Below are 15367 nucleotides of genomic sequence, written 5' to 3' on the forward strand. Positions count from 1 at the left end.
CACTTTCTACCATCAAAGTAAACATGAAACTATGAACATGAAAAATGTTTTGAAATCTACAAGGTAAATTATAATTAGCCCTTCTCTGATGTATATCATCTTCTATTCAAGGTCTGTGACATGAAGGGAAAAGGGTGATGAATAACCTCTTATGCACGAAAGTAATACCCTTATTTAAGAAAACCCAACTGCTGACCTAACTTGTTCTCCTCAAGGGGCCTACCTTCCTGCTCAAAGGATGAGGTGGGCACTATGGTAGGGTGGAATGTTCTAAATTTGACCAACATAACTCATATACCAAATGCTAAATAACGAGTTGCTATAATTTTCAACATCAAAGTTTTTGTGATGCATTGAATCATACAGAGGCTCTCTAGGGTAGGAATCCTGGATTGGAGATTCAAGTCGGTCAACTTAGCTGTTCATCCTCCTCTTGGTGCTTGTCGACAGATAGGTATTTGGCTTAAGCTGGAATAAATATACATGTACACAAATTTGCTGATAACCACGAGGAAAAATGAAACACAATAAGTCCTGAGTGCACTTGTTTAATTTTTCCTTGTGGTTATCATGCACATTGCTGTGATACTACTGTATACACACACACACAGAGGTAGCACCATGAACATAGAAAAGGCCTCATTCACTCGCATCCATTCTCTAGCTGTATTGTGTAATGCATGAATACCACAGCCCCCTATCCACAACCAGGCCCCATACACATTTCCATGGTTTTCCCTGGCTGCTTCACATGCCCTCGTTCAGTCCATTGACAGCACATTGGCCCCAGCACACATCACTCTATCCTGTTCACTCTTTTTAGCCTCCCGCATGTTCACACCCCATCTATCTCTAGCTTGGTCTCCCTCTTCAACTTTTCTCCTCTAACTTTGACACCTCTTTGTCAACCTCTCCTTACTCATTCTTTCCATATGTCCAAAACACTCTTCACCCTCTTCATTTCTCTTAACCACACTCTCATTATCACACCTCTCTCTTACTCAAACTACATCATGCCAAATATAGTCCTTAAGCCATTTTATTTCCAAAACATGCATCCTTTTCTACACATTTTCATCTATAGTCTATGCCTTGCATCCATAAACAATGTTGGGACTACTATAAATTTAAACATGTTTATTTTTGCCCTTACAGATAATGACCTGTCTTTCCACACATTCCTCTGTACACCCAGAATCTTTGCCCCTTCACCTACCGTATGATTCTCTTCCAATTTGCTGCCATGTCCACTCCATCAGTGTATCTAAAACACATCACTTACTCCAAATTTTCTCCATTCAGATTCACATCCCAACTAACCTGTCCCTCTGCTGTTGTAAACCCAATAGCCTTGCTTTTGTTCACAATTACTCTCAGCTTCCTGCTTTCACACTCTCTTAATTCATATATATATATATATATATATATATATATATATATATATATATATATATATATATATATATATATATTTTTTGCCGCTGCCTCCCGCGTTTGCGAGGTAGCGCAAGGAAACAGACGAAAGAAATGGCCCAACCCACCCCCATACACATTTATATACATACACGTCCACACACGCAAATATACATACCTACACAGCTTTCCATGGTTTACCCCAGACGCTTCACATGCCCTGATTCAATCCACTGACAGCATGTCAACCCCGGTATACCACATCGATCCAATTCACTCTATTCCTTGCCCTCCTTTCACCCTCCTGCATGTTCAGGCCCCGATCACACAAAATCTTTTTCACTCCATCTTTCCACCTCCAATTTGGTCTCCCACTTCTCCTCGTTCCCTCCACCTCCGACACATATATCCTCTTGGTCAATCTTTCCTCACTCATTCTCTCCATGTGCCCAAACCATTTCAAAACACCCTCTTCTGCTCTCTCAACCACGCTCTTTTTATTTCCACACATCTCTCTTACCCTTACGTTACTTACTCGATCAAACCACCTCACACCACACATTGTCTTCAAACATCTCATTTCCAGCACATCCATCCTCCTGCGCACAACCCTATCCATAGCCCACGCCTCGCAACCATACAACATTGTTGGAACCACTATTCCTTCAAACATACCCATTTTTGCTTTCCGAGATAATGTTCTCGACTTCCACACATTCTTCAAGGCTCCCAGAATTTTCGCCCCCTCCCCCACCCTATGATCCACTTCCGCTTCCATGGTTCCATCCGCTGCCAGATCCACTCCCAGATATCTAAAACACTTTACTTCCTCCAGTTTTTCTCCATTCAAACTTACCTCCCAATTGACTTGACCCTCAACCCTACTGTACCTAATAACCTTGCTCTTATTCACATTTACTCTTAACTTTCTTCTTTCACACACTTTACCAAACTCAGTCACCAGCTTCTGCAGTTTCTCACATGAATCAGCCACCAGCGCTGTATCATCAGCGAACAACAACTGACTCACTTCCCAAGCTCTCTCATCCCCAACAGACTTCATACTTGCCCCTCTTTCCAAAACTCTTGCATTCACCTCCCTAACAACCCCATCCATAAACAAATTAAACAACCATGGAGACATCACACACCCCTGCCGCAAACCTACATTCACTGAGAAACAATCACTTCCCTCTCTTCCTACACATACACATGCCTTACATCCTTGATAAAAACTTTTCACTGCTTCTAACAACTTGCCTCCCACACCATATATTCTTAATACCTTCCACAGAGCATCTCTATCAACTCTTATCATATGCCTTCTCCAGATCCATAAATGCTACATACAAATCCATTTGCTTTTCTAAGTATTTCTCACATACATTCTTCAAAGCAAACACCTGATCCACACATCCTCTACCACTTCTGAAACCACACTGCTCTTCCCCAATCTGATGCTCTGTACATGCCTTCACCCTCTCAATCACTACCCTCCCATATAATTTACCAGGAATACTCAACAAACTTATACCTCTGTAATTTGAGCACTCACTCTTATCCCCTTTGCCTTTGTACAATGGCACTATGCACGCATTTCGCCAATCCTCAGGCACCTCACCATGAACCAGACATACATTAAATATATATAAATATTATTTATTTATTTATTTTGCTTTGTCGCTGTCTCCCGCGTTTGCGAGGTAGCGCAAGGAAACAGAAGAAAGAATATATATATATATATATATATATATATATATATTATCCCTGGGGATAGGGGAGAAAGAATACTTCCCACGTATTCCCTGCGTGTCGTAGAAGGCGACTAAAAGGGGAGGGAGCGGGGGGCTGGAAATCCTCCCCTCTCGTTTTTTTTTTTTTTTCAATTTTCCAAAAGAAGGAACCGAGGGGGCCAGATGAGGATATTCCAAAAAAGGCCCAGTCCTCTGTTCTTAACGCTACCTCGCTGATGCGGGAAATGGCGAATAGTTTAAAAGAAAAAGAAAAAAGAAAGAAATATATATATATATATATATATATATATATATATGCATATATATGTAGTGAGTGGTGGGATGAAGAAGTAAGAGTATTAGTGAAAGAGAAGAGAGAGGCATTTGGACGATTTTTGCAGGAAAAAAATGCAATTGAGTGGGAGAAGTATAAAAGAAAGAGACAGGAGGTCAAGAGAAAGGTGCAAGAGGTGAAAAAAAGGGCAAATGAGAGTTGGGGTGAGAGACTATCAGTAAATTTTAGGGAGAATAAAAAGATGTTCTGGAAGGAGGTAAATAGGGTGCGTAAGACAAGGGAGCAAATGGGAACTTCAGTGAAGGGCGTAAATGGGGAGGTGATAACAAGTAGCGGTGATGTGAGAAGGAGATGGAATGAGTATTTTGAAGGTTTGTTGAATGTGTCTGATGACAGAGTGGCAGATATAGGGTGTTTTGGTCGAGGTGGTGTGCAAAGTGAGAGGGTTAGGGAAAATGATTTGGTAAACAGAGAAGAGGTAGTAAAAGCTTTGCGGAAGATGAAAGCCGGCAAGGCAGCAGGTTTGGATGGCATTGCAGTGGAATTTATTAAGAAAGGGGGTGACTGTATTGTTGACTGGTTGGTAAGGTTATTTAATGTATGTATGACTCATGGTGAGGTGCCTGAGGATTGGCGGAATGCGTGCATAGTGCCATTGTACAAAGGCAAAGGGGATAAGAGTGAGTGCTCAAATTACAGAGGTATAAGTTTGTTGAGTATTCCTGGTAAATTATATGGGAGGGTATTGATTGAGAGGGTGAAGGCATGTACAGAGCATCAGATTGGGGAAGAGCAGTGCGGTTTCAGAAGTGGTAGAGGATGTGTGGATCAGGTGTTTGCTTTGAAGAATGTATGTGAGAAATACTTAGAAAAGCAAATGGATTTGTATGTAGCATTTATGGATCTGGAGAAGGCATATGATAGAGTTGATAGAGATGCTCTGTGGAAGGTATTAAGAATATATGGTGTGGGAGGCAAGTTGTTAGAAGCAGTGAAAAGTTTTTATCGAGGATGTAAGGCATGTGTACGTGTAGGAAGAGAGGAAAGTGATTGGTTCTCAGTGAATGTAGGTTTGCGGCAGGGGTGTGTGATGTCTCCATGGTTGTTTAATTTGTTTATGGATGGGGTTGTAAGGGAGGTAAATGCAAGAGTCCTGGAAAGAGGGGCAAGTATGAAGTCTGTTGGGGATGAGAGAGCTTGGGAAGTGAGTCAGTTGTTGTTCGCTGATGATACAGCGCTGGTGGCTGATTCATGTGAGAAACTGCAGAAGCTGGTGACTGAGTTTGGTAAAGTGTGTGGAAGAAGAAAGTTGAGAGTAAATGTGAATAAGAGCAAGGTTATTAGGTACAGTAGGGGTGAGGGTCAAGTCAATTGGGAGGTGAGTTTGAATGGAGAAAAACTGGAGGAAGTGAAGTGTTTTAGATATCTGGGAGTGGATCTGTCAGCGGATGGAACCATGGAAGCGGAAGTGGATCATAGGGTGGGGGAGGGGGGCGAAAATTTTGGGAGCCTTGAAAAATGTGTGGAAGTCGAGAACATTATCTCGGAAAGCAAAAATGGGTATGTTTGAGGGAATAGTGGTTCCAACAATGTTGTATGGTTGCGAGGCGTGGGCTATGGATAGAGATGTGCGCAGGAGGATGGATGTGCTGGAAATGAGATGTTTGAGGACAATGTGTGGTGTGAGGTGGTTTGATCGAGTAAGTAACGTAAGGGTAAGAGAGATGTGTGGAAATAAAAAGAGCGTGGTTGAGAGAGCAGAAGAGGGTGTTTTGAAATGGTTTGGGCACATGGAGAGAATGAGTGAGGAGAGATTGACCAAGAGGATATATGTGTCGGAGGTGGAGGGAACGAGGAGAAGAGGGAGACCAAATTGGAGGTGGAAAGATGGAGTGAAAAAGATTTTGTGTGATCGGGGCCTGAACATGCAGGAGGGTGAAAGGAGGGCAAGAAATAGAGTGAATTGGAGTCATGTGGTATACAGGGGTTGACGTGCTGTCAGTGGATTGAAGCAAGGCATGTGAAGCGTCTGGGGTAAACCATGGAAAGCTGTGTAGGTATGTATATTTGCGTGTGTGGACGTGTGTATGTACATGTGTATGGGGGGGGGGGGGGGGGGGGGGGGGGGTGGGCCATTTCTTTCGTCTGTTTCCTTGCGCTACCTCGCAAACGCGGGAGACAGCGACAAAGTATAAAAAAAAAAAAAAAAAAAAAAAATATATGTATGAATATTATTCCTGGGTATAAGACAATACTACCTGCTTACCTATGAGCGTCACAGAAGGCGGCTAAGAGGGGCAAGAGCAAGGGACTGGAAGTTCTTCCCTCTGGTATTACTCCTTTTCAAAAGAACCAGAGGACAGAGCTAAGTGACAAATTATCTTCTAATGCTCAACAATTCATTCCTGGTGCTGCCTTGCTGAGGTAAGAAACGATAAACAGGTATGAAAGAAAGCTAAATACAAATAATGACGAAGCAAGTCAGTTGTAAGTGCAGCAATAACTGAACCTCAAGAAACAATGCAAGCATGTGTGTACTCAGTGTCCTGACTTTACATTAAGGTATTACCATGAGAAAATATATATACAGTAATGAATTGTTTTATTTACAATAAATGATTTCTTCCTTTATATACATATATGTGCATTAATATACACAGAAAATTATCCAAAACATAAACATTCTAAGGAAAATATGAATTACTTCATCAAAGAGCAATTTTATGTTTAAATCTGTTGAATGTCATATGAAATACAGTAAACCTTTAACTACCCAAAATGTTTAGGGAGAAACAGCATAAAGTTTAGCTAACTGAAATGTATTCCATAAAAGCTGTATAAAAATTTATTTTTAACATACATCAGTATAAAATAATTTTTTCTCCAGATTCAGTTTAGTTTGGTTAACCGCAAATTCTGGTATACAAGTCCTAAGAGTTTACTGTTTAAAGACTTTAACTAAAGTCTTACAAGGATTTTGAACTACAGAACAAAAAGAAGTAACTAACTCCACTTTTATGACAGTGGAATAGGAACAAGAGATCAAAGTACAAGTTTGCAGAAGATAAAATTAAATACAGTAAAAATGTTATGATCCTCAATCTCTTTTAAATTAAGGCTACTCATGGACACATCACCTTTGTCAAAGACAAACTTGCCAAGGTATAAAGCCACATAACTTTAATATCCATTTCTGTTGAGCAATACTGTATGTGAATTTAAAGTCCCTGACAATCTTCATTTATCTTTTAATAAATTGTGTAACTGACATTATTTTTTTTATGAAATGCTTTTAAATGAAATATAGTGAAATGCATAACTTCATGCACCATCATACTACAGAAAAGAAAAAAATTATCCTGTTAATAATGTTCTTAGAATAAAATCATATGAATCTGTTACACTGGTTTTATGCAATACAAATATTTTCACTTTCAAAAGCAAACTAACAAATATGCAATCATTTTCTATATTTTCTGTGGTAAATGCATGAATGCATGTAAAAAGAAATAGATATTATTCACTAATAAAATTTTCATAATGTAAAGCTCATATTAGGTACATGTCCCTCTCAAGTCCATTAACACAAACAATACAAACGAAACCACATTAGTCATATCACAGGATGATTTTACGACACTTACTTGTACTAGGTAAATATAATGTGGTCACCTGGAGTGATACATATTCATTAAGACCTGAATTGATATTTACTAGAGGCACATATGACTGAAGTGGCCAGATTTCTTCCGTGCCAGTGGGAAGGCAGGGAAACTTTTAGCAGAGAGAAGGAAGAAGCAGAGTAAAGCACTGAGATGATACTCTATCTATCTATCTGATGCCTGTTCCAATTGGAACTCCCTTAAGGGGGTGGCCACAGCAATAGTCTCCATAACTAGTGAACGCTAATGCTGCTTCTTAGCCTTTTGTGCCTCACCCTGGCAGAGGGTAACTCTAGCGCAGTGTTTGCAAAGACTCATAACTAATGTTTCTACAGACTACTTCTATCCAATAATGCTCTTACTTCCTACTTCTACCTAATGTTTCTACTTAATGCTCCAACCTACTACTTCTATCTTCTACTCCTACCATTTCGCCAAAAGGCAGGGCTAGCCCATAGTGCTCACCATAGGAAAATCTAGTTACGAAGAATGAGCTGTGCGAGTCTTGTGTTGTCAAGTGTTGTGTATGACAAGGAGAAATTGTATGTTTGTTGACAGAATGTCAGTGTTTGCGTGTGAGTGAGGCAGAAAGAAAAGACAGCTGCCTGGGCCAGAGAAGTGCAACTTGACAACCAATGAAGTGCTGGCTCACTAAGCAGCTGTTACTAACCATCCCAATACCCAGGCAGGTAGTACAGGTAATATACCTACCTCCATCTTTAATTTCAATCTTGTTTACTTACAATAGATCATGTAAATACAGCCAAGCAAATATGTCCTGTATTTCAACTAGTCTTGACAGTGCATATGTCATGATTTAGATCTGAGCTGTTCTCTTTGCGAGATTTTCTTTGGGTGCAATCTTAGTAATGCTTTTCCATCTCAATGAAATTACAGGTAATATTACCAATATTCATTTGTTCTTTATTCTAACTCACTAAAAAGGGAAAGACAACAGGTATAAAAAAATTTTAAATTATGATAATGTAAAAATGGATCTCTGTCTTATATGCTCATGACATCTTAAGCATTCTTTCATTTTCACAATAATTCTTGGATATCAACAGCTTTGGCTTTAGGTAAATTTTAGCAAGGTAATAGAAAAACACCCAAGAAGAACAGTTAATGGGGGTCTAACTCAAAATATAAAGATGAGCATGACTGGAACACTGATTTGTCTCTAAATGTAGGCATATAAAATTACAATACACTAAGTGGTATGTGGCCAGATCACTAGCCCTCTACCACTTCTAGTAAACTGTTTTTGGTCCACACTCATTAATGCTCATCACAAGACAATATCTCTTGATTACAAACCATCAAGCAATATTCAGTAATATATTAAAGATATGTAACTGCATTTGAAAGCTCTACAACTAAAAATCATCTGATATAACTCCTGCCAAGAACAAAAATAATTCCAAATAAATCACTTCAACTAACATCTGATCTTGAGGTATAATAATTTTTTTTCCATTAAGCAAAATAGGAAATTATTTTTGATTCTAACAACAAAATACCAAATCTGTAGATTCTAGCACACATGAACCTCCTCCTCTCTTAATAGAAATATTTAGAACGATTCTTGGATATTAATCAGCACCTGTGACATGGGATACAGAGTGGAAGAATACTACAGGGAGGGAAATGGTAGAAGAATGGGTGCAATGGTGTATGTGAGGGAAGCACGTAAGGACAGGGATAGGTGGAGACTTTGGCCATGGCCACCTCTTGATAGGAATTTCAGGAACAGGCATCAGATATACAGACAGACAGATACATAATCAGCATGAGAAAATGCTGTTCACTTTAACTTGACTCTCATGAGACAATTGCATTACCATAATTTTGACATCTTTCTTCAAAGTGACTATGAATATTAAAACATCGCTATGACAATCAACCATCTGTTCCTGGCACTACCTTGCGATGGGAGGAAACAGCAAACAGGTATGGAAAAAAGAAGTATGTCAATGTTATTGTCTTAAGGTTCACCACATTATTTACCTGTATAGAAAGCTGGTATCAGGTGACATATACAACGTATCTTTTAATACAGTATGGTGCAACTTTACCACATATCAGACTTCAGTAATTAGTGATTATACAAGTATTCATAACTGAACGTACATGTTTATGATAACCATATCTTTAAAAAATGAAATTATTCTTCTCACTGAGATGAATAACAAACATGAATTACAAAATGTACAATAGTCATGATACAACACCAGTTACCATATACATACTACAATAACTAACAAAATGTAATATAGTCATGAAACAACCCCATTTACTATAAACATACAGCAATAACTAAGTATGGGTCCATTTACCTTTTACACTGCTTAGTAACAAATGATAAGAAAAAATGTCACAGTCAGAATAAAGCATAAGTCCATACACACAAAAACTAGTCTTACTCTAAAACTACAGTCAAACATACCATAATACTGAACTGGCAACAATTGTAAAAGCAAAATAAAGCTGTACAAACATAACTATATACATTTTGATGATCAACTGAAGAATTTCTATGTGAAGTATCTACATGCAGTAGCTGAGATTACTGATATTATCAACTTTACAATAAAGAATGATAACAGCAAGTCAGGGATGCTCAGTACCAAATATATACACAATCATGGCACAACTGGTATGCCCCAGAAAAGGAAAAAATCTTTCCTTGCATTAATACAGGGTTGCAGATCTAATCACAAAACTTTTCCAAAGAAATGTGACTAGCTGCTCCTCTGTCTTGAACATTCTCAGGTGAAATTGAAGTACTATTCATTCATGGAGAAATTTCCCATGTACTACTTTAGTAGTAGATGAGGGCAGGTCCAATCACAGTGCTTTTTCAAAAGAAATATGTTTAATTAGTTTTCAATCTTAAATGCTTGTAAGGGATATATCACCCACTTTTATATTGAAGTATAAACTTTTTCACAAGTTATGGTCACTATATATTAAAAACTTTCTGCAGAGTTCTTCTAAGTTTTTAAATTAGAACACTGTCATAATCCTTGATCGAGTAAGTAATGAAAAGATAAGACAGATGCGTGGAAATAAGTGTAGTTGAGAGAGCAGAAGAGGTCACAGTGATGCACATGATTTAGTATATGCATAAATCCACGAGGGAAATGAAACACAATAGTCAGGGTAGATAACGCTTGTTTACCAATGGCGTGTTAGCTACGTCTCTTCCTTGTATATCAACTGACTGTTCTATGTCTTCTGTCTCTTTCTTGTATCTCCCCTGATGATGTGAACATTACATGAAAGTGCACTTGGAAATTTATCTTGTTTCATTTTCCTCATGGTTTTATGCGAATATCAAGAAACAAAAACAAGGATACTCTTAAAATCTAAATTAGCTTTGGTTTTATTATTACTACAGTTTATTATTACTGCAGTTTACTCATACTGAAGGAGTCTGACTTACTTATTATGATTCAGAGTTTTTTCTTTTCTAAACTATGAGATGCTTTATTTACCAAACATTAAGAAAAAGTTTGTAAATCTATTTACTTCAAAACTTATTCAGTGACATCCATTCTGAGTTTGAAAGTGTCTGCATGAAAACTTCTTAGATATATGGTCTCCATACACCAGTGTAAGTGGATACTGTGAAATATTTCAACACTGGAAGTTAGCTTGTTTAGCACCATGACTGACTGGGACTGTGATCAAGATCAACCGTTGATGCTGATGTCATTCCACTTACAGCTGAGAGAGCTGATACACCACTAAGACGGTGACTGTCCAGTTCGTCTATTACATCACAATCTCTTTTGTGTCTTAAGCTCACACCATTAATTTTTTCCAATTCTGTGGCACTTGATACCTCAATTTTCTGATTTAAATCACTTGTAACCGACATATTTACATACGAATTGTCTAACAGTGGATTACAAGTCGAGTCTGCTTCACTGTCCTGGCTCTCAGTGACATAAGAACCTGGTGGTGAAGAGGGTCTTGGAAAGACCTTATTGTTAGTAGGCTTGAGGTAGTGTTGTGGTGACATTACACCTGGCACTGTAGGTAGTGGAAATGTAAAGGTGACACTTGTGGGCGAGTCTGGGGTGGGAGATGCGAGACTTGGACTAAGTGGAGTGGATGGGATGGAAACCTGAGCTGTTGTAATAAGGTTAACTGGAGACTGAGAGGCATCTGAAGGTAAGCTTTGTAAAGAAAACCTTGGCCAGTCAGATGAAGTTTCTCCCACAAGTGGAAGATTGGCTGGGGGTGATCTTGGAGATACAGGTGGAGACAATGGTGATGGTTCATTGACAAGTTGGAGGTACTGCTGGTTTCTCCTTAAAGGAGTTGTAAGAGGAAGTGTGCTTGCCCCTGAGAATGAATCACATTCCTCCACCTCTGCTCCATTCCCTCCATCTTCTTGACCTCCACTCCTCCTTTCAAGGTTTACTGCACTTCCAACTGTTTGAGTTGAACATGAATTATCAGGAGAGCAATCACTTCCACTAACTAATGAGTTTCCTGTTAAGAAAAATCATTTTTTTTAAAATTCATTATGTATTTAGAATAAATGTAATAAATTTTTCAAACATGCCTATAAACATTAACATCTGTCTTCATTTGTGCAATGTAATAAATTTTTCAAACATGCCTATAAACATTAACATCTATCCTCATTTGATCAATGATGAAAAATTGATTAGAAGATAAACTCCAAAAAAACAAAGTGAAGGTGGCAAATTTATATATGATCACCATTTACTGATTTGTCTGTACTAAATATGGCATTACCACTACAATTCATAAATAAGGTGACATGCAAAATAGTCTTAAGAGAACTATACAGAATTTTCTTGAAATGTTTCTGTTAAAGATTCACACTCAAATTAATCTAGTAAAAGAACTGTGGTGTTTTACTTCTATCAGAATATCACAACAAACTATGTAACAATAATAAAGTATAAAAATTCTTTGTAAGAATAGTGTTACAGTATTATGATGTAAGTATAATTAATTGTCTAAAATCAATTCAGCTATAGTAATCATTACAGTTAGATGATAACACTTCAATAAGTATCTAAGACAGAGATCATAACATTATTCATGACAAAAAAAAAAAAAAAAAAAAAAATGTGAAAGTCCCACCTGAGTTGGTGTTGTGGTTCTCATCGTGGTCTTCAGCATAAGCCAGGTTATCAAGGCCATACTGACCTAAAATTGCACATACAGAGGTGACGAACCAAGCTTTTATAACACATGAAACAAAATTCTCTTCCTCACTTTTCATCCACTAGTCAAGAACTTCTATTACTCATATCAATGAACTATGATTTAGGAATATCTTTCTATTTCCTGGTAAAAAATGAGGAATGTAATTTATGGATAGAGGAGTAAGAGACTGAAGAAAACATCAAAATGCAAAAATCTTGACAAAAACAATCTAGTCACAAAAAGTCAGGCTAGGAAATATTATTAAAGCTGATCAACTGACATATCATGCAAAAGAAAATAGTGTCAAAATATGTACTGTTTTTCATTGTATTATAATACAGGAGAAAAAGTACAGTGAAGTATACATACTGTATCATGTATACATTATGTACACCATAAGCATGAGTAACAGCTCAAAATTCTTGGGGTTATGTATATATATATATATATACATGCATTTATATGAATTGCAGAAATGAAAGGGAAAATCACAAAATGCACAAATACTTCAGGAGCAAAGTTGTTCCTTATTACAAAATGCAAATAGTTAAAATATTAATTAGTTCCAAAAAAAGCAATCACCAAAATTTTGACAAAATTAAGATTCTTAAACAGATGCAGCAAAATCACAAAATAAGTTAATCAACAAATGATATAAAGAGCTGTCTGCTTACCATTTGAACTAATATAGTGAACATTGTGAACGGCAAGTGCTGGCAAAGCTGATATGGTTTCTTCCAACATCAACAGTGCATTAAGGCACTCTCTAAAAGTTGGGCGGTTCTCAGGACTGTAGCTCCAGCAACGCTCCATCAGCTTATGTCTGGCAAGAGATGCTTTGATCATTACTATATATATCTTATTTATATATTTTGCTTTGTCGCTGTCTCCCGCGTTTGCGAGGTAGCATAAGGAAACAGACGAAAGAAATGGCCCAACCCACCCCCATACACATGTATATACATACACGTCCACACACATAAATATACATACCCATACATCTCAATGTACACATATATATATACACATACAGACACATACATATATACACATGCACACAATTCACACTGTCTGCCTTTATTCATTCCCATCGCCACCTCGCCACACATGGAATAACATCCCCCTCCCCCCTCACGTGTGCGAGGTAGCGCTAGGAAAAGACAACAAAGGCCCATTCGTTCACACTCAGTCTCTAGCTGTCATGCAATAATGCCCGAAACCACAGTTCCCTTTCCACATCCAGGCCCCACACAACTTTCCATGGTTTACCCCAGATGCTTCTCATGCCCTGATTCAATCCATTGACAGCACATCGACCCCGGTATATCACATCGATCCAATTCACTCTATTCCTTGCCTGCCTTTCACCCTCCTGCATGTTCAGGCCCCGATCACTCACAATCTTTTTCACTCCATCTTTCCACCTCCAATTTGGTCTCCCACTTCTCCTCGTTCCCTCCACCTCCGACACATATATCCTCTTGGTCAATCTTTCCTCACTCATTCTCTCCATGTGCCCAAACCATTTCAAAACACCCTCTTCTGCTCTCTCAACCACGCTCTTTTTATTTCCACACATCTCTCTTACCCTTACATTACTTACTCGATCAAACCACCTCACACCACATATTGTCCTCAAACACCTCATTTCCAGCACACCCACCCTCCTGCGCACAACTCTATCCATAGCCCACGCCTCGCAACCATACAACATTGTTGGAACCACTATTCCTTCAAACATACCCATTTTTGCTTTCCGGGATAATGTTCTCGACTTCCACACATTCTTCAACACTCCCAGGATTTTCACCCCCTCCCCCACCCTATGATTCACTTCTGCTTCTATGGTTCCATCCGCTGCCAGATCCACTCCCAGATATCTAAAACACTTTACTTCCTCCAGTTTTTCTCCATTCAAACTTACCTCCCAACTGACTTGACCCTCAACCCTACTGTACCTAATAACCTTGCTCTTATTCACATTTACTCTTAACTTTCTTCTTTCACACACTTTACCAAACTCAGTCACCAGCTTCTGCAGTTTCTCACATGAATCAGCCACTCGCGCTGTATCATCAGCGAACAACAACTGACTCACTTCCTAAGCTCTCTCATCCACAACAGACTGCATACTTGCCCCTCTTTCCAAAACTCTTGCATTCGCCTCCCTAACAACCCCATCCATAAGCAAATTAAACAACCATGGAGACATCACCCACCCCTGCCGCAAACCTACATTCACTGAGAACCAATCACTTTCCTCTCTTCCTACACGTACACATGCCTTACGTCCTCGATAAAAACTTTTCACTGCTTCTAACAACTTGCCTCCCACACCATATATTCTTAGTACCTTCCACAGAGCATCTCTATCATCCCTATAAGTTGCCTCATACGACATGTAAGATAAAAGTGAGTGGTTTTCTCACTCACTATCCTTAGGGGTAAGGAAATGTATCATACTGAGTAATCGTATTGTTAAGTATTCTGTGAAAGATGGAGAGATTAGTGTTTGTGGACTGAGCTCCAAAAGCCATGTGTATATGAGGCACAGAGGAAGTACAGCAACTTGAACAAGACAGGGGAATGCAACAGCCACTGTGGTGCTGGTCCACTGCACAGCTGTCACTACTCCTCTTGACATTCAGGTGGAAGCATCTCCCCAGTTACTGTATGAATATTTGTATATCAAGCATGCAAATATGGCCACTTTCATCTACAAATCATGTACAAATACAGGCAAAAAGTCTTTTCTTATGCAGGTCACGATATAAAGTCAGGCCCAATGAGTTTAAAGCTCCACTGCACAAATGCACAAAGAGTTAATAATGAGTACACTCTTCATGTACCGTATAAATCAGATTACATATACACAGTAGTTAGTATTTAGTAAGAAGCCATCGACCAAGGAGGCATATTACCAGTACTGTACTACCTCCCTGGGTATCAGGAGGGTTAGTGATGGGTGTGTAGTGAACCAACACTTCAGCGGTTGTCAAGTTGCACTCCTTTGATCCAGATAACTATCTGTTTTTTTCTGCCTCACCCACATGTCAACTGCTGGCATTCTG

General features: G+C 38.7%; 1 protein-coding gene across 3 annotated transcripts in view; it reads right to left on the bottom strand.

The window, feature by feature from the left end:
• Positions 1-6026: 6026 nt before the first annotated feature.
• The window catches only part of sev (receptor protein-tyrosine kinase sevenless), a 122497-nt gene continuing 113156 nt past the window's right edge, over positions 6027-15367 (bottom strand). The window contains exons 39-41 of one of the 3 annotated variants that reach the window (XM_071657454.1): positions 12971-13119; positions 12231-12296; positions 6027-11546 (exon numbers count right to left, since the gene is read on the bottom strand). In XM_071657454.1, coding sequence (XP_071513555.1) covers positions 10765-11546; positions 12231-12296; positions 12971-13119 — 997 coding nt within the window. In that variant the 3' untranslated portion in view covers positions 6027-10764. Of the gene's footprint in view, positions 11607-12230; positions 12297-12970; positions 13120-15367 lie in introns of all 3 variants that reach the window. The other 2 variants (XM_071657453.1, XM_071657455.1) reach the window with 2 other exon arrangements.

This window comes from Panulirus ornatus, chromosome 64, assembly GCF_036320965.1.
Source record: "Panulirus ornatus isolate Po-2019 chromosome 64, ASM3632096v1, whole genome shotgun sequence".
Classification (NCBI taxonomy): Eukaryota; Metazoa; Arthropoda; class Malacostraca; order Decapoda; family Palinuridae; genus Panulirus; species Panulirus ornatus.